Source organism: Lichenostomus cassidix, chromosome 1Aa, assembly GCF_008360975.1.
Source record: "Lichenostomus cassidix isolate B80296 chromosome 1Aa, HeHo_3.0, whole genome shotgun sequence".
Classification (NCBI taxonomy): domain Eukaryota; kingdom Metazoa; phylum Chordata; class Aves; order Passeriformes; family Meliphagidae; genus Lichenostomus; species Lichenostomus cassidix.
Window position 1 is genome coordinate 48,865,202 of NC_139480.1, and position 19,653 is coordinate 48,884,854.

Sequence of the window (19,653 nt, forward strand, 5' to 3'; positions counted from 1 at the left end):
GACTTACTCCTAAAAAGTCAAATTCCTTGGGACTTCAGTGACTTGTACTCGACTTAAGTCTGTGATCTCATGGCTGTGCCTATCCTGCAGTCACCTCCCAAGCCTCCCCATCCTCTGCTGGGATATTTTCTCTCTAGAGAAAGGAAATCAAGATTTCAGCCTCGTTTTCCAGAGGGACAAAAAATCAAGAGGACACGTTTTTACTTGGAACAAACTTTTTTAAAATTTATTTTATAGATCACACCAGCCCGAGTGATCTGTAAAATGCTGGTCACAAAAGAGAGATCACACCACCTCCTTTGCACAAATTGAAGTGAACCTTCTTTCAGTCTCGGCAGTCTCCTTCATTTGGAGCACAAGGAATGGAGAAAGAGAAAACCGCCTGGAGCTCCCTGCTCCCCTCAGAAGCAGAGGGCAGTGAAATCAGATGCAGTTTGATGCTGCTACAGGGCCAGAAGACAAACAAGCCAGGCCCTCGTGCCCTGTTTGCCACACCTCACACCCCCTCACAATGCGGGTGCTATTAGTGTTGTAGCCGCCTGTAATTCCTCCCTGGCCAGGAGAGTGCTGGTATTTAGGCACATAGCTGGGAAAAGGACTGTCCAACCTCCCCCTTCCACCCGCCCTGCAGTCTCTAAGGCAAAGGATTCTTGTCTCCAAACCACGTTTCTCACCTCTCCCGTGCCGCTTGATGCTCTTGGAGTGCTGGTGTTGGCAAGGGGAGATGAGCTCTGCCACTCAGCCGGCCTGGAAGCCTAACCCGAGTCACAAGGTGAACTGGAATGAACTCCACACAGGTGACACAGAGCGAGGAACAGGAACAACCCGCTAAGGAGGGACAGAAACTTTGCAGTCTCCCTCTAATTAAAATAAAAGTCCTTCATTGGAGGAGGAAGCCCTCAGAGAAACCAAGCCTGACCGCGCCTGCTGGGGAGAGCCATGATTTGCTTAGGATGCCACCACCTCCTCAAAATGCTACCACGCTCCCAGAGCTCACCACAAGCTGGAAGAGGATAATTCCTGTCCTCACCAGAGCCAAGCGAGGAGGCAGGGTTAGAAGAGATCAAAATAAGCAGGGAATCAATCACTTGAACAACTCATTAAATGGTTAATAAAACCATTCCAACAGTAATTGGCAAACTGTCCTTGCAGGGTCTTCTTGGAGAAGCTAGAATTTCTCATTTAAAAAAAAAAAACTTTAAAAAAAATTAAGTGAAAGTCAGAAAAATTACCATGTACTTTCAACCTTGAAAGCACTTCTATAAATTTGGTACCAATTAATTACTGCCATCTTTGGCCAAGAGGGGAGAAGACAAATCCTACCTCTGCCATGGCAAAGTTTGGCCAGTGAGTTCCAAAAAGGTTTTGGAAATCTTGGAGTAAACAAAATCAAGGGGGGGTCATGTTAGCCTGGTGTCTCTGTTCCAAAGGTATCTTGCCACCTGTGACCTCTGTCCGTCGAGGTGAGAAGGCTTTCTCTGGCTCAAGGGACGGACTGAGTGCTCCTGCACTATTCTTAACACTGTCAGTGGAGCTGCTGCAGCCTTGAGAGGCAGGTTAGATTTGCTCCAGTGTGCACTGAACAAACACTAGGAAAAGCAGCACGATGGGGAGGGGAACGGGGTGAGTAAATGTCTGCCCATTTAGCTCTGTTGCTAGTTAAAATTTTAAGTGCTATCAACATTATTGGAGGATATTGAGCATAGGATCCCTGAACTTAACAAGTGCTTTCCACTTTGTTTCCCTCTTAGATCTCCAGCTAAAGAACTTTCTCACCATCTCCTTCAAACTTCAGTCATTACAACATTAAATTAAATCCGCTTAGAAAAAGTTAAAAGGGAGGGAATCCAAAACATATTTGGCACGAGGCCACAGTGGTGATGAAACAATGCCCCATGGAGCCACCCTAAACAACCTGTTTTAACCTTTGCAAGTCTGAAATTTCAGGCATTTGATAATCCCTGGATCTGAGACAGCAAATAGGGGGAGAGCAGCAAGTCCTGTGAACAGAAAGGGGCGAGGGAGGAGGGAGGCAACTAACTGGCTCTTTGCAGCTCTATCCAGACTCTCCTCTCATCTTCATGCACACAAAATATAATAAAAACTAATAAGAATAAAAACTAAGCCCATGATGTACAAAAATGTGTCGACAGGGGAGGAGGAAGGTGTCAGTTACACAGTTCTCTGTCTTACCACCTTCATTAGCTTATAAATTATGCTCCTCTCCATTGCTTCCTGCAGGGAGGAGGGACGATTCTTCTGCAGCCAATCAGCTGGGATGGGTTTTGGTTTAAGCTGCTCTGGATCTTTTGGATAAGAAATGAAGGGAAGGGGAGGAATTCCTCAGAGAGGAGGAATAAGAAATTCAGCAGCCACTGGCAGGAGTCACACAGGCTCCCTGAGATTTCACTTTATGGCGCTGACCCCCACGTCGGCGGCCTCCTCCTCCGACTTTTGACTGAAAAACAAGAATAATGGCTTTAGTGCAAAGCAACCCCTCAGCTGGGATATCAACACAGCAGGAGCTCAGATGGATCACACACACATTCAGACAGCATGAGGGCAGTTATGACTGATCAGCTTCCTACCACTGCAGGAAGCAGACAGACACACCATGAGGGAAGGAGAAGATGCACCATGAAGTTTTACCCTTCAAGCTGGGAAGACTTTGATTTCCCAAGTTTCTGAATGCTTCACTCCCATGATAGCCAGCAGGTGCCATGGGGTTCAGCATACAGGAAATCAAGGCCTCAGGCTCCCTTGACTTTGTGCAGAATTGAAGGAAAGCCCCTCCACCCACTACCATGGCTCTCTTGGTGACCTGACTCTCTTCCCGACCTCAGCAAACCCACTGTTTCTCTTTGAGAGCAGCCAAATACCTTATTGCCCTCACGGATGTGGGGCTCTTCATCCAGTGCAGGCTGAAGGGATGCGGCAAGGAGAGAGAGGAAGAGGTAAGCAAGAACAAAAGCAACCCAGAGTCTCAGGGGGAGGGATGAGACAAAGAGCAAGCTGGGAGCACTACTTACAACCACAGTGACACTACAAAAAGACAAGGATGAGATGGAGGACTGGTGTGAAGCCCCAAGCACATGCAGAGGGAGAGAACCCCTGCCAGGGGGCCCTCTTTGATCAGCAGTCTGGCTCAAGAGAGTGAGATTTGACCATGGCAATTAATATAGCTAGAATTAAGAAGAGGAACACCCTGTCGCTTGACAGAGCTGGCTCCTGAACCCTTCACTTACTAAGTATTGTACAAGGAGACGACCTTTCTTCTATCAGTAATAAAGCTGATAAATAGGGTCCCAAAGCCTGCAGTGAGAATTGAATTTCCATTCCTTTCAGGCCAGAAAGACTAGATACCCTTCGTGGACAAGCTGAGCTGAGAAGTCCTTACCAACAAAGCAACCTGGATAAATTTCTCTAGAAAGAGACAAGCCTTTCCTTCTTTTTGTATGTCTCCATCTTCCCTCTTTGACAGGGCAGACAACCTGTGCTTAATACTTAGATTGTAATTTCTCTAGTGCAGGGATACTCTACCTCTCATTCAGATATAGAAGACCCCTTCTATGACTGTTGCTAGATGTTTCAGTAGCTCAGCTACTGGGTATATGGAGACACTTCTCCACTGTGCACATGGTCAAGCAGTGAAACAGGTTGCCAAGGGAGGTTGTGCAGTCTTCCTCCATGGGAGGTTTTAAAGATGTGACTGGATAAAACCCTGAGCAACCTGGTCTGACCTCACAGCTAATCCTACTTAGAGCAGGAGGTTAGACTAGACATTTCCTGGGGTACAACCTGAATTGTCCCAGTAGCCTGAGTGGCTGTCTGCTGGAAGGTCAGCCAGGGAGTCATCCAGTCATGAGAGAATTATGATTTCTGCTGTGACACTTCTTATATTTCTATTTGTTTCTGCGGCACATTGAGTCCCAAGGTGAGTTCAAGGTATGAGGGGATAATGTTTGTGCTTTTGAGTGCCCTTCCTCCAAGAGGTGAAACCACGACACAAATAGGCAGGACAGACATAGTATTTTCCTCACTTACCAATGGTTGCAGGGCAGTAGGTGTCAGTGGTGCTGCAGCTGTTGAGGGGGCCTCATCCCCAGCTGCTGGGCCTCCGGCTGCTGTCCCAGTGGTGGGAACACCATCCTCTCGTTTCGTAACGGCTCCCTTCTTTGTTGACTGCATCTTGATCTGCTGTGGCTTGGAGTTCATGGGTGAGTTATTGGTGGTCTGAAGTAGCTGCAAATTGCAAAGGGAGAGGCCAAACCCAGCATTAGAATAGCTAGGCTGATCTGGAGAGGTTCAATGCTGCTTTTTAACAAAACACCTCAGGAAAATCTATAAAAATAGCCATGAGGAGAAGAATGCAGCAGCAGCAGCTGTTTGAAGAAACCAGAGAGACCTCTGAGCTTCCACCCTTCGAAAAGGCCACTTGGCTGAGGTGACCCTCTAACCTCCACAACATGACTCAAAGGGACCAGCTACAATATGTCAGAAACAGACTGAGCCTTAAGAACCAGCAGCATCTGGCTCAGCCCCCCTGCTTTACATTCCCTTTTTCACACCAGCTCCCCACATCAGGGCAACCCACATCAGGGCTCATGCTTGTGGTTGAAACACAGCCTCTTCCCTCAAATTTCCAGAGCTACCCAGATCCTCCTGCTGGCTTCTCAGTGTAGGAAGGAGCTAATGGGCAAAAGCAAGTGGGACTCAGCCACGTCAGCCTTTACCTTGGTGATGGTACCCACAGCTTTGGTGCGACCTTCCCGGAAGACCAGCCGCTGGTCTATATGCAAATACTCCGGGGTTTTGATGAAGCGAAAGTGCACCGTGGCTTTGTCCCCTGTCCGCAGGCAGTCCTTGTCCATGCTGAGAATCGTGGCTGTCTGACGGATGCTGCCACAATGCACTGTGAATGCAAGGCACAAAGGCTTTCAGCAGCAAGGGCCATTAGTGGAACGAGCTTCAGAGACATATCTAAGGCAGCTCGTCACCCTACAGCAAAGACCACATGGGTCACGCAGCTGCCTTTGTTCTGTCCCCAAAAAGAACATGCACATAAGCTAGAACAGCTGCCTTCGAATCGTGCCTGTCCTGAAGCACCCTCGACAGAATCCTACACACCAAGGACCCAAAATGAGTCTTTCCATCAGCATTTGAAAGTGGAGAATCTTTGCACCAGAGATCCAGCACAGGCAGGCACCAAGTACACTTGAGGGCACACATCTCCTTTTTTTACCTTATAGCCTCTCCCACTCTCCTCTGTCAGCTCCCTCCCCTCTCCCTTCCACATTGCTGGGAAAGGCAAAACTAGGAACTATGGCATATATTCAGGTTGACAGAGATATCAGGAGCAAAATCATCTCAGGATACATCCAATACAAACTGCTATCACTGGAAAACAAAGACAAAACAACACTGACACACATACCCATGGCCTGATATCGTGGGCTGATGGTGGTCGGGTGATGGAGCACCAGAATCTCTGCTTCAAACTCCCACGACGCTTGTGGATTCAGGCGGGGTGACACCATTACCATGCCTTTCCGGATGGAAGAACGCTTGATCTGAAAAGTGGAGACACCAAAAACCTTAGCACAATTCTCCAGGGAAGAAATTTGCTGCTCTGGCTGACTGCATCTAGTGGAATCCTATGGGATTTCACAGATACTATTTCATGCCCACCAAAAGGCAAAGTAAGAGCTTCATAGCTGTATGTTTTGTGTACGATTTTACGTAAAGGTTGCAAAAATCATATTCAGCTGAAGGTTCTAAGGAAGCTTTAGAGTACTGGAAATGCTGGACACTGACATTTACCTCACTAATAATTTAAAAACAAAACCTACATCCTGGTTGCACATTATCCAGGCAAATGATCTCTCCAAAACCATGATGTCTGAACACGATAAGCCTGGACACATGAAGTATGACATAGGTGAAACTATATCCCCTTAAAACCAATGCAGCTTCTATTGAAAAGAAACCTTTTGCAAGAGGAATCATATCAAATTCTGCTGATTTTTAAGTCCCAAATCATGCAGCTGGTCCTACAACCCAAGAGGAGTAGTGTAAATATGCTGCCTGGGATACTAATGCAGTTCCAGCACAAAAGGACACTTTTCTTGCAATGCCTCCTTTCTTAGATATCTCCAGCATCATTGCCTGATGGCATTGCTATCCCCTGGCAGCTCCCAGGAGGTAAAACCAGGATGTGGAACCACAGAGGTTCTGGGAGATTTCATTCCACTGCAAAATGAGGCAGCTGAGGTTTGTAGAAACAGCCTGACTGCAGCTGAACTCCAAGAACATTTAAAATTAGGAGGGCAGTTCCTTTTATGGGGGTCTACAGGAGATGATCTCACCTTCTTCAACGCAAAGGAGGCAGTTTGTCCTCCCCGCACCTCCTTGACAGGCATCCTCTTGCGGTGGATGGACTTGACAGCAATAGGGAGGAAGTTGCCAAGGGGATCTGGCCCCAGCAGCAGGGTGTCATTTAGCTTTATTAGGCCTCTCAGTGTCGTCCCAGACACAACTGTTCCTACACCCTATGCCAAAAAAGAGAAAACAGTAATTGTGGTTACTCAGCCAGGCCAGCAGAAGAGCTTTAGAACTCTCCTCTCTAGAGAAGATACCTTCTTCAACCTAAAGGAAGGAACAGAACATTCTTCCAAATACCAGGCCCCTTACCGGGACAGAGTAAGTATCATCTATCTGGAATTCTGCTGGCTCTTCTTCCCTGTAACTGGTCCGTGGAGACAAGAGATTAAGAAACATCTTCAGCAAATCTAGATTCTCCCCAGTAACATTTGAAATCTGGAAAATTGGGCACATCCTGTAAAGGAAAATTGATGGAGTTAGTTCACCTTCCTACCTGGCTTTCCACTTGTAGGGAGACATCCAAAATCTTGGGACTGAATTCAATACACAGTGCTAGGAAGGGAGAGCCTGGCAAGCAGTCAGAGGCACAACACCCCGTGTTTGAAAACCTGCAACATTGCCTCTGCCTTCTAAAGACATTTGGGAAAAGGTGTAAGGTTCCAGGACTGAAGGAAGCTGAATACCCTGTTGTCTTCTGCAGACTGCCCAGAAGCAGCCTCTCATTTCTGCCTCAGAGAGGGGAACATAAGCAGGTCAACCTCAAAATCAACACACTCTTATGGAATCAACACACCACATGGCAGATGCAACCTTCACACATCTAGACAATGGGACTCTCTGAATCTCCTCACCCAGTCTCCACATAAGATTGAAAGAGAAATGATTCTCCTCCACTCCCATTACCTCTCTGAGCTGAAGTTGGAGGCTGTTACAATGACATCATCCTTGCTCTGAACCAGCACGGGAATCTTCCTGCACCCTGGGGACTTCAGCAGTCGCTGTAACAGCTTCAGGGTTTCTTAAAGGGTGAAATGAATATTGTTAGGGCAGCATCTCCTGTCTTTACAAATCGCTTTTGGGGGGTCTCTCCCCGAAGGGAGACGGGTGCTCTGGCCACAGATAGATAGGAGAAGATGGTAAAGGTGAGACTATGAGTTTGCTGCAGCCCAGGTAGGACTTAGGAGCCATTCCATCTTCCATTTCATGCCAGCTAGCCTGCTGCCAAGCGACACCACACATGAACAGACAGACAAGTTTGCATCTGCAAGTGCAATGCTGTGAAGTAGACATTTTATAGCTGTCTATTAGTAGCTTTAAGCAGTTACAAGGGATTTCCTCTTTCTAGAAAGGATTTTTCACTGTGAATTAATTGAAAACCAGGACTCAGGAACGGAAATATTTGAGAATATGTGAACTGGAAATCAATTTTGACCAAGAAAACCTCAATACATTTTCCCTGGCAGTCAACTTGCCCTAAGAGGCTGGAGAAGCATGAAAGAGGTAAAGATTATCATCACACACTAGGACAATGTGGGTGGAACTTACTCAGAAATCAGTGTTTTGGGACAAATCACATGGCTCCTGATTTTCCTCTCTCGCCTCTTTTTAATTTATTTTCTAAGCCTTAAATCTAGCAGCCAGCAGGGGCATTACCTAATGCACTAGCATCAGCCTCCTACAAAATGCCTTACAATAAATAAAGAAAAGACAAAAAAATGGTACTAAGAGCTTAAAAGAGCAAATAATTTATATTCTACAATTGTCATCCAATTAGATGGGTTTTGTAAACAAATGATTGCCTATGGGAAAGTAGTGTTTTGGATACAGAAACACAAACATCTAATCAGGCCATCTGCTCTTGACAGATATACTTGAGTCAAATCTTGTGTCTATTTACTTGAAACAGAGCATGTCAGGGGAGTAGCTTCTCCCAAGAGCAGCTCTACTCTACTCACACTGAGACAAAGGTTCTTCTTCCTTCCCAGTCATTATCTGTTTATTTGCCAAACATCTAGTATAGAGATATACAGATTATCTCCTGATCACATGCATCTATTTGCCTGAAACATATTAGGATTTTTACAGTAATCAACTGAACTACAGACAGTACCAGGAGCATTCACTTCCCTGATCATCAAAAAACCCCAAATTAACCACAGCATGTTTCTGAAGGTGTGAGAAATGCTTCAAGAGAATTTTAAAAGTGAGAATAGGTCACAGCCTGAAAAGATGTCAAGCATGGGTTAATGGAATACTGCTGGGATTAGAGGTGCTGCTTTAACTCTGCTGAGAAAAAAATCACTAGCCTGTGCTACTTGTTGCCACCCCTGCTAGTGTATAGTCCTGCCTCTCTTCCTGCTACCCACATATGCAGCTGCTTTAAACTATGATTTATAAAACGTTGGTTAGTTGTTCAGACAGAGGAAGGAGCTGCTGTAGTTATGCCACTGTACCTGAGAAGTGCCCAGGTGAGCAGGAGGTAACAAGCAGCTGCCCCTTCACTAACAGCTGCCAGAGAACAACTCTGATCACAGCTTAAGATCCCACTCAAACTGTGGGAAGGGAGGAAAGCAGCTTTCAAGAGAACTTCCAGGCTCTTCCTCCAGGTTTAAATACCCAGAGAGAAAGCAAAGCCCAAACCCCAAGTGTGTGCTGCTCCTCTTAGAGCTCAGTTAAGCAAAGCCTTGCAGCAAACACTTTTGGGCTGCTCAACTGAGTCGCTGACATGGGTAATTTTGACATGGTGAGTACAAGTGAATCACCTGCAAAACGAGCAAGGGAAAAGGATTGATTTCTGGAAGGTGTTTAGGATGCAGTCAAAACCAGATAAAGCAGCTTTCTTCCTGCAGTAATTCCTGAACCCCAGCAGAGGACAGCAACATGTACAGAGGTAAGAAATAGCCCTGGAGAGAGCCTGTAGGACTCACCTTGGAGGATGTTGGCAGGGCACATGTCAATCTTGGTCACCACAACAAAGACGGGAACATTAAGTGCAAGCGCCAGGCCTAAGTGCTCCTTGGTCATTCCAACAATCCCAGCGTTACTCCCAACCTACACCAGGGATATAAAATACAGGGATGTCAATGTTCCTTCTGCAGGAAGCTGGATTACAGAGAAGGCTTTGTGTCAGATGTACAGTAGACTGTGATTAGGTTGTAGATATATCAGTGGGGTTGTATGACCAGACCCAGCTCATCTCAAATGTTGTTGGACACAACACTGACTCATTGCTCCCCAGTTTTAACAGGTTTTTCTAGAATTTAGAAATCTTTCCATTTTCAAGAATCACAAACCTTGGGCCTGTCTGGGACTGACAGCCCTGGGGCACTTGCCTCAGAGTCCAGGAGAGATAGCCACAGAGGCTTCTTCTCTCCAGCACTGTGAGATGCCGCCTCCCTCCAAAACCCCACAGATACTTTGCAATAGGAAAAAAGTTGAGGCTGTTAAATCTGTGAACAGCCCCACTCCAGCTGGTATGGTCCATCTTTCTTGCTACCTACCATAAGCATGCAGAAGTCAGGCAAGTGGCCAGTCATGCCAAAGACAGTGGTTTTCAGGTACTTTTCATGACCAGCCAGGTCAATGAAAGTAATGACCTTGGTGGATTTCTCACAGATCTTTGTCCATTCCAAGCTGCCACCGTGGCTGTCAGGTTTGTTCACCACGTTGCCCTCGCTGTCAAAGCCCAGAATGTCATTGCCCACACTGCTGGTGCGGCCTGACTCAATCTCGTGCTTGTGGCGGAACAGCTTTTGCCGAGCAAAGCCTCGACCATTGTCTAGCTCGCCGTGAGTCAAGACACCCAGCAAGGTGCTCTTCCCTGCGTCCACATTGCCAACCACTGCTACCCTGCAGGGGAAAGGAAAAAGGAGCCTGGTAAAATATGGGAGCTGAAGAAATGAACAAGTGATCAAAAAAATCCAAACATCACTGCTTCTGCAAATAACTGGCTTTTTCTCCCTATCCTTCAAGCAGAGATTATAAAACGTTAGATCTTCATAAGCAGAGTAGAGATTCTTTTACAGTTATTAACTAACAGTGGAGATCCCAGACTCTAGGGCCTGGGATGTGGAAGACTGTGGAAATATGTCACTGGTGTCCAGAACATAGTCAACTGATAGCGATGTTGCTTGATGCCATACAGAGTGTCTCTACTCCGACTCCTTGCCCTGCAATCCAATATAAACACCGTGGCAATTCAAAAGGGAGACTGAATCCCAACTTGGTCTAGAACACCTCTGCCTTTCTCACATTTCTCATGTTGTAACAGCAGCAAGCGCTAAGTAGAGCACAAAATTTAAAATTGTTGTTCCCAGAAAAAGATAAGCTAAAAAAACTATGAAATGTTTTAGGAGAAAGCCATCTCCTACAGCAAGCTCCTTCTTTGACTCTGATCAATGTGGCTGTTACGGCTGTTGGCAAATGTTGAAATCCACTCCATCCAGATCTGGGCAAATTCTCAAGTCATGTTATATAAGCTAGTATATGTCCATTAAAAGGTGATTTGGATCATCACAGTCTTTGAACAGAACTGGATCCTTAGTCAAAAGTATTGTGTTCCAGCAGTGTGCGTATACAGATATACATAGAGCCACACGTGCACCTGTGACTCCCTTCTGGCATCCCACCATACAAAAGATCCCCCAAATGTGAAGCTGTCACCCAGAGAGCCCTCTGCTAAAAAAATTTCCACCAACAGTTTGCTCACAAAAGAGACGGCAACAACAACAAAAAGGCAATTTCACAAGCAAGGAGTGGTCAAGCTCGACTCCCTTTGTTGAGTAGCTCCAACACCCAGACTCGAAGCGGCGTTGCTGGCTCAGCATCACGCACTGCTCACACGGTAAAAATGCAGCTGAGCTGCTGACTAACCCTGGCTCCACCCGGCTCCTCACCTGACCTCCAGGAAGTCGTTGTCACCCACGCGTTTCCGAACGAGGTAGTCGCGCACCTTGCCCCCTGCCTCCTGGTGCTCTCGCAGGAGGATCACGTCTGCCTCGATCTGCTCTGCCATGCTCTTCAACGTGGCATAGGATGCCTCCATGTCTGCTTCACTCAGACCGTACTCAGTCCCATCTAGGGTGGTGTTGAGGAGACAAAGAGCAGTCAGTGAGCACCACCTTGCAACAGGCAGCGGCAGTGTCATCCTGCCTGGGAGCTTCATACCCATCGGGATTTATGCGTGGACTGGAGATGACAGCCATGTATGCAGAGTAAGCACCCTTGGCCCAGAATAAAAGGGATGGACACTCTAAGTCTTAAAAGACACTAGAAAAGCAGCATCTTTCATCTGGAGGAGTTTTCGTCACAATTCTTACAAGCAAATGTGTAGGGATTGGCAAGAAAGACATATTTCAGTCTAACTCACTTCACATGCTGAAGGTACTTTGTGTCCTTCAGTCAGATAAAGTATCTCTTCTCACATTGCAAGAAAAGGTTAAGCATTAACAAAGGAAAGCTCTGACTGAAACCACCACAGTTAGCCAGTAAATGTGGGACCATTGTAAACAATCAGCTTATTTTATGAAACCACACCCCAAGTACACATTTTCCACAAGTCTGACCTGCACAGCAATTTCTTTAGCCCCCACGTACTCCAGTTAAAACAATGTTTTTGGCATGTTTCACTGCCTTCATCCTAGCACTTGAAAGAAATGCTGACAGCACACAAGACCAGAAAAAAGCAAGGAAGCACTGCTTCCTCTGGGCAGCTCACCCAAGCAAAAGAGCCAACAGTCAGACCATGCCAGTGGCAACTATCTAGACAAGGTCAACAAATAAAGGTGGAGAGCCACACTGCACCTGGATGACCAAAGCTATTGCCATGTTTGCATGTTCATATGCATGGCTGACTCATCAGCTGGTAAGCAGGAACTGCAGTTTGCATGAACTTATCAGCATTTTAATTACAGCGCAGCTCTAAAACTAGCTGAGTTATTGAGCAATTTCCAACCTTGCTCATAAACTGGCTGACAAGCTGAAGAGACTAAGAGAAACAAAAAGCTTCATGTCTTGAGCCTTGGGTTATAGGAGGGGAACAAGAAGTAGGGGACAGGAGAGGACAAGTGCCTAGGGAGCAAGGGAAAGGTCACTACTGGTGAACTAATGAGCTTCCTGTGTCAGTCTTCATTCACTTCTCAGTCAGCTGAGTTGGGTATCTGGGATGATCAAAATCACAGATGCTGAAAGGGAATGAGAAGGAGTGACAGCGGCAGGGATACCAACATCCTTTCTCTGTTGAAAATATCCCCATATTCCTCAACTATGCCAAGACCCAAAATGAAGTCAGAAGTTTACTCATATTTTAAGAAACAAATGCAACAACCACCAGTTTACATCCTCACAAGGTATGCTAGGTATTAGCCTGGTACGAGCCTGACTAGCTAGACTTCCACTGCAGATGCACTTATCCCAAACACCAAGGATTCAGACTACATGTGGGAAGCCTGCTGGGAGGCAAGAGCACAATCCCTGTGATACTGGCTGCATGAACACTGGCCATCTAATTCTGGCTCCTCTTCTATGTTGGCTGCTTCACAAAACCCCAAGAAAACCCAAGAAGCACACAGTTCTGAGGTTCCACAGCTCTCTCCCTCCATAATTTCAGCCAACCCTGGCACTGACAACCAGGGTTTCCTATTCTTCCTCAAACACAGCAAATGTCTGATCGTGACAACTTCGTATCAAGTAGATGTCCAGTATACTTGAAACATGCCTTTAGCCTTATGATAACCATAGACAATTATTTTATATTCAGAGAAGAAATTTCAATTTCAAAGCAAAGGCATGCTCAGTATTATTTTATCAGCATCAGATGCAAATATTTAAATTGTCAAAAAGAACAAAAAGGTAACCCATGCTAACTGCTAAAATCTGCAAAGACAAAAGACTGCAGTCACACGCAAATTAATGTGACAATAAAGGTCTCACGCTGAGCAAAGGAAAACCTTTCCCTCCATAGTACAAACACATACTAACAAAGAAAGTCAGCAGTATATATTTTGGCTATGTGAAGTATCTGTAATACATTCCTGTGGGGTAAAAATATGTTATTTCCAACGGAGCAGTGAACAAAATCAGACAGAACAAGACCTTCACAGATATTGAGGACATCTGTACTAAAGCTGTTACTATGATTTTAGATTCTTTGTCTTTTCCTGGTGTGCTCAGACAAGATATGCCTTATTTCCAAAAAAAAGAACTTGCATGATTTTATAAAAAAAAATATGTTTAGCTCCACTACATAAGACAGTTGTTGGCAGGAATAAAATAAAGAATCTGTCCCACATGTTCTGCTATACTTTATGGAGGTTTTTCTATTATTCTGAAAAAGTAAGAATTACCTTTAGCAGCTGTCCAGTTAGATGAACTAGGGTTTTTCTTATAATTTTAATGTTTTGTAATTTTCCTGGGGAAGCTATACTCACCTGATCCTTGTCCAATGACATAGATGGTCTCCCCACATCCCTCATCAATCCTCTCTGACATCTGCTGGAGCAAACTGTCATATTGCTCTGAAGTTGGACTCACCATCACCAGCTGGAAAAAAAGATTGAATATCCAATTGCAGATATCAGGCAAACAATTTCAAAACCAGCCTCAGTCACAAGGACAATCAATCCATGTGCTTTACTGAAAGAGAGGGGCTCTTTTTCCAGGACCGCTTTATGGTGGTTTTGTTTTGTTTTTTAAACCAGTTTTGCTGACAGCTATTTCCTTGTGACACTGCATAAGGTTGTTTTGTCTGAGCTCAGAGTTCATTTATGCTGGAAAATACACTTCAAAGCAAGTTAAGAATACCAAGCATCTCATTTCGACGTAACCAGTGTTTAAAAGCCACATTTAAGTGAACACTCCAATATGTTCCCATGCAAGGAAAACAGAGAGGGGAGGAAATATTTTCTCCACAGAAATTCCTTAGCTAGGTACTCCACAGTCTCTGCTGTAAAGAGTGCTGCTGCTCCCCCAAAACATGACAGGACAGCCAGAGGAAGCCAACCAGACCTCACTGCAGAGCACACCTAGGCATCAAAATCCAGAGCACCTCCTAAGTCTTTCACATATTTGATATCCCCTGCTGTTTTCTGAGAGGCCACAAGGAAAGGAGAGAACACAAATAAGCATTATTTTCAAACTCCTAAAAGAATTTTAGGTAATTCACACTACAGTGCTGAGGGGCACACATACAAAGCAATTTGTATAAGCGTATCTGGAGATGCCACCAGTGGAGAGCTGCACTTTTGTAGGTCAGCAGTTGTATTACCAACAAGCTTTGACTGCAGCTATTGCAATAATCAAACATCCTTCGCCCTTCCCTCCAGGAACATCAAGAGAATGAAAAAATAAAACAAAAACAAAGCAGAAAATGAGGACAAGAGAATGCTTCAGGAATGATTTTTCTTAGAACCGAATGGTATAGCACCATTTCTGGCAGAAACCTGCATTGCCCACACTGTACAGCTGAGGACACTTGCACAGAGCAGCCACAACGGTGGCCTGGCAGTGACAGACCAAGGAGACCTCCATCAGCTACTCCAGCTGCTCTCTGGCTGCCTCCATGGTTACAGATCTGTTGGTGACTGAGCATCTCAGCACAGCAGCCTGATAGCTGTAGCAACTGAGATACACACTTCAGTGAAAAAGGCAATTTTACTTAAGAGTTGTAAAGGCTGTCACCCACCAAGAGCCCTGTGGGTAGGCACACCTGTGCCATACTACAACACTCAGTGACATCCACAGCTGTCCCTACATAAATGTCCTAAAAACACACCCAGAAAGAAGCACTACCCTTCACTATGCACTGAGACCAGTCTGAAATCTGTGCCAGATTTGACTAAAACATATGGTTTACAGTAGTTGACAATAACATCCTCAAGTGTGCCCAATGTTCCCTAACACAGCCTGACTTTTTAGCACAGTTAACACATGTTTTCAAGGAGAAACTACCTTTACTACTACTATTACTATCACTATTACATAGCTGATGAAGGCCTTTTATGGAAATCAAGAATATAAGGGAACTGAACACCCCAAAAATAATGCTTAAGCAGCTTTCAAAACCATAGTGATGCAAGCTGGGAAACTGAAGCATAGACAGCAGGTGCTGGTTAGGAGGGTTAAGGCTGCCAAAACAATGCTTTCCTCAGATGTTAAGGGTCCCAGAGAGCAAGAATGTGTCTGCAAGGGCCAGACAGCTACAAGAGATACAATCATCTTCACATGCCCTTTTTGGACAAATGCCCAACCTAAGCCTTTCAACTACTTGGCATGGTCTGCAACGTGTACCAAAGCCCTCTGACCTGGAAGGTCACAGTATTTCTATTTCATGCTACAAAGGACTGGGTTTTGCTTTATTAGTTTTTCTTTCAGTCTGTTTTCCTTTCAGTTTCGTTTTCTTCTTGAGGGAAACCATTGGATGTAAACGAGAGGGAAATCAGCAACTGTTGAGAGGCTCAGTCCAGGCAGGAATGGAAGGTTGTGTTTTGATGTGTAGGGCTCATTTTGCCCTGCAAGTACTTTCAGGAATTCCTGGAATCACAGCAGACAGGCTCACTATTTAAGCCAGTGCACCAGCACAAGTAATGGATTCAGGAAGATCTATTAAACAGGCTGTATCACACATAAAGATCAATAAAACAACAGGGGTCACCAGTGTAAGGCACACTAACTTCAGTTTCTTCAAGTCTCATCAACAGCTCTATTTTTCTATGAGTCCAAGTGCTTCAGCAGTGTGAGCAACAGGGTGCTGTAAGAAGTAACCAAGGCACTTAGCAGCTCATTGTACCCTTTCCTCACGTTGCCAGGCAGGAGGCCTGGGTGCCTCAAACAGCACAGGCTCACTCACATCAGCTCAAAACACTGTTCCCCCACACTGCTGCTTTCACAGCCATGCAAAGGTGCTCCTGAAGGGTGTTCCAATGCCAGACTGCCTCCAAAGGTTACTCTGGAGCTGATGAAACTTACACTTGATATGACATAGCAGGACATCAAGAGAAGTATCTGTACATAAAATAGCAGCTTTCATGGATCACACCTTCCAGTGCCATTCAGCACTTCTGACAACTACTTCTGCAGTCGCAGCCCCAGCCAGTTCTGCAGTCTCCTGGGTCACTGCAATACTTGACAAGCTGTTCTGAAGATCTCTTTAGCTTCCTGGATGAAGAGAGCCTGTTCTCTGCCACCTCCTTGGTTGAAGAGAAGAACTCCATTTTGGCCCCTCTGCTTTTTTTGCTTTTCACCTTTAGGTGACCCCCTCCATGCTTGCACTACGAATGCAGGTTTTTAAGTGGTTTTCACAAAGTCAAAGACGTTCATTTTTGTTCTTTCCATTTTGTCAGGCACTGAACAGTTACCAGCAGGAGCCATGTGGGTCTAGCAACCTCAGACTTCCTATAGGGCAAAAAAGTAACAACCAGTTACTGCTTTATTCTTAAGACACCAGAAACAAACATATCTCAAGTGTGAAATGTCATCTCTAAAGTTCCTTCCCAATCTCTGGGGAGAGGCAGCTTTGCCTGCCAGGGTTTACTCCTGGGAACAGACTGGACTGTGCCATTCTGCACTGCCCAACAGCATGCCAGAGCCTATAACTTTAATTAACAGGAATTTCAAGACACCAGTCACCCCAGAGCTCGGGTTAAACCAGCACTACTACAGGCAGTCCTTACAAAAAAACATCCTATATCCATGAGGCAGACAAACTATAAGTGTTAAGAGCAAACCAAATACTATGTGGTATGCAGTGCTGTTCTTTATTGGAAAAACAGACCCTTGACATTTTGCATGGTTGGAAGGCCACCATCAGCCACTGAATAGCTGGGGGAAAGGCACCTTCTGTAATGTCATATTTTGTTTTCTACTCCCTGTAGACATACATTGTTCAGGTGCTATTAATGTTCTGTTGTCAATGTAGATCTAACATAAGTATCAGCTTCACTAATAGCCTTTTGTGCTATGATTTTTGACCTGAAAGTTGATTACTGCTGCAGCGTGTTGGCACTGAAGGGAAAACAAACATCCATTAAGACCAACATGATAATGAATTTGTGCTGATGAATGGAACTGTTTGCCTGACCAGCTGACAAGGTGCACTTGATAACAGAATCCCAAAGTGTTCCACTCTAAAAAGAGCTCACCTTACAGTGAACACACAGGGAGAGAAAAGAATTAACACAGCCAGGGGGTGGGACAGAACTAGCAACTGTCAAACAAACTGATTGCAGGGGAGAGTCCTCATTTTAAGCAGGGATTGGAGGGGAACAATTCAACTGGGAAGACAGAAAAGATGGGGGGTGTCAGGGAGGCGCAGGTTAGCTACTGCATTCTCACCATATGGGATTGCTGTTTTGAGCACACAGTGGGAGATGAACTTGGAAAGATGGAGCAGAGCTCACAGTTTTAGCTCTCATCCAAGATGGGGATGAACGAAAAGTCCAGAGAAAAGACAGCAGGTGTACAGTGCTATATGGAAAAGTAAATTGTAATAAAGGTCAAAAAAAATGCTTACCTACCACCTCCACAGCACCTGCAGATTTCTAGGAATTGAAGGCAGACTGACACCACAAATGGGAGTTTGCGGGAAAAAAACACTCTTCTCTCTTTGCCGGAGTTTTGGTCAGGTTCCTGGCAGTCAAGAATCAGTGATGTAGTCCTTGGCATCCTCCTTGGCCCTCTTCCACAGTAGTCACATCCAAGACAAAGCACAGATCAATATTGGCATCCTGTATAAAAATCTTGTCCAGCTCATAAAGGCACGAACAGGTGGCTCACTAGATATCAAAGGTTTGATTTCTGTTCTTTACTATCTTATAAGTCATCTCCATAACGTTTGTTTTAATACAGCACACACTGTAAAATATCCAGTCATCCACTAAAAAAAAAAGTTTCCATGTCCACAGACACAGTTTCTCTTTCTGTTTCTCTGTGCACAGAGGGCAAGAAAGTCCAGGACTCTGGAACAACTTTAGCTGGATGCATGAAGAGGAGGGATGACAGAAAACTAGGAGGAAACATCAGCTATGCTGACTTCTGGATCACAAAATTACAAGTTTTCAGGAGACTTTAGAGTGGGAGATAGCACCACAGTACACCAAACCCCTGGCAGCAAAAGGCATACAGTTAAAGAGATCAGCTAATTAAGAAAAAAAAATAGAAGACAGCGTGGAAAGGTAGCTAATGTAGTCTGTCCAGGCCCCGGCACACACAAATTACTACAATGTACCTTCCTGCAGGATGGAAGTGAGAACTGATTCTGACAGAAATAAGACCACCACACAGTTTTGTCACTGAGATCCTAGAAAGGAACTGCACACAAAGGTGAACAAGCCTTTTTTGTGTTAACTCAACCACGTTTGCAAGAGCAAGACACCCCTGTCACAGGGCCCTTGTGCTCAAAAGTTACAAGCTCTGACCTTCTTGTAAGATTGTGGAGAAAGTCCCAGGAACCAGTGCAACTGGCCGCAGAGATAACTACAGAGACCGAGCGCGGAGGGCAAACGTCAGCGGCACGTTGCAGAGCTGTCAGCCCCAAACCTGCGCTGGCTGAGGATGCTACAGCGGCTGCGGGCTGGCGGTCGCCCCAGCCGAGGCGGGGAAGGCGCAGGGCGGAGCAGCCTGCCAGCACTCTCCTGTCCCGGTCGGGGTACGGGACAACTTTGCTGCGCTTCTCCCGGCCGCCTCTACACAACACCGCTGGCTCTGCCGCCCGCCCAGGTGATGCCGGGGCAGGGGGAACGCTCAGGGGAGCCTCCGGTCCCGGCGGAGCCCCTGGCTCTCCTGAGGTGCGGGGAGCAGCCAGGCTGGGGGGCAGCCCCCCGGGCACGGCCGACCGGCAGGGAGGAGGACAGCGGGGGCCCGGCGGGGTGATGGCGCTCGCCGCCGCCCGCCCCCCCGCCGGGCCTACCTTACTGGTGAGGTCGATCTCGGGCTCGCCGTTGAGTGCCTCGCCGTCCTCGCCGTCGAAGGAGGCGCGAAGGGGACAGGCGGCCGCCGCCACGCGAGGCCGTCCGCCCGGGGAGCCGGGCTCCGGGGCGAACATGCAGGCCGGCACCGGGGAGCCCCCAGGAACCGGGGATCGGTTCCGTTCCGCCGCCGCCATCTTCCCTTCCCTGCCCGGCCCTCCGCCCCTCCGCCCCGGCACCGCCCCCGGCCCGCCAAGGCGGTGCCCGCCAATCAGCGGCGGCGGAAAGGCGAAATTTGCATGTTGCCATGGCGACAGCGGGTGGAGTCGTGGTTATTCATGAGGGGAGGCCACGCCCCCTCGAAGAGCGCGAA

The 19,653-nt window shown here is 46.4% G+C and overlaps 1 protein-coding gene across 4 annotated transcripts; it reads right to left on the reverse strand.

Moving 5' to 3' along the window:
* Positions 1-197: 197 nt before the first annotated feature.
* On the reverse strand, positions 198-19,518 carry GTPBP1 (GTP binding protein 1). Of its 4 annotated transcripts, none has more exons than XM_085048747.1 (14): positions 17,892-18,959; positions 16,345-16,770; positions 13,809-13,920; positions 11,277-11,457; positions 9,882-10,230; positions 9,309-9,432; positions 7,285-7,399; positions 6,691-6,835; positions 6,366-6,548; positions 5,435-5,570; positions 4,734-4,912; positions 4,045-4,242; positions 2,880-2,921; positions 198-2,458 (listed from the first exon to the last, which is right to left on the reverse strand). In XM_085048747.1, exons 2-14 carry the CDS (start codon positions 16,366-16,368, stop codon positions 2,366-2,368), a joined length of 1,881 nt encoding a protein of 626 aa, XP_084904873.1. In that variant the 5' UTR covers positions 16,369-16,770; positions 17,892-18,959; the 3' UTR covers positions 198-2,365. The 4 variants fall into 4 exon arrangements, with proteins under 4 accessions (XP_084904873.1, XP_084904872.1, XP_084904870.1 ...); XM_085048746.1 differs by having other exon boundaries at positions 17,888-18,959; XM_085048744.1 differs by lacking the exons at positions 16,345-16,770; positions 17,892-18,959 and adding an exon at positions 19,283-19,518.
* Positions 19,519-19,653: the final 135 nt, after the last annotated feature.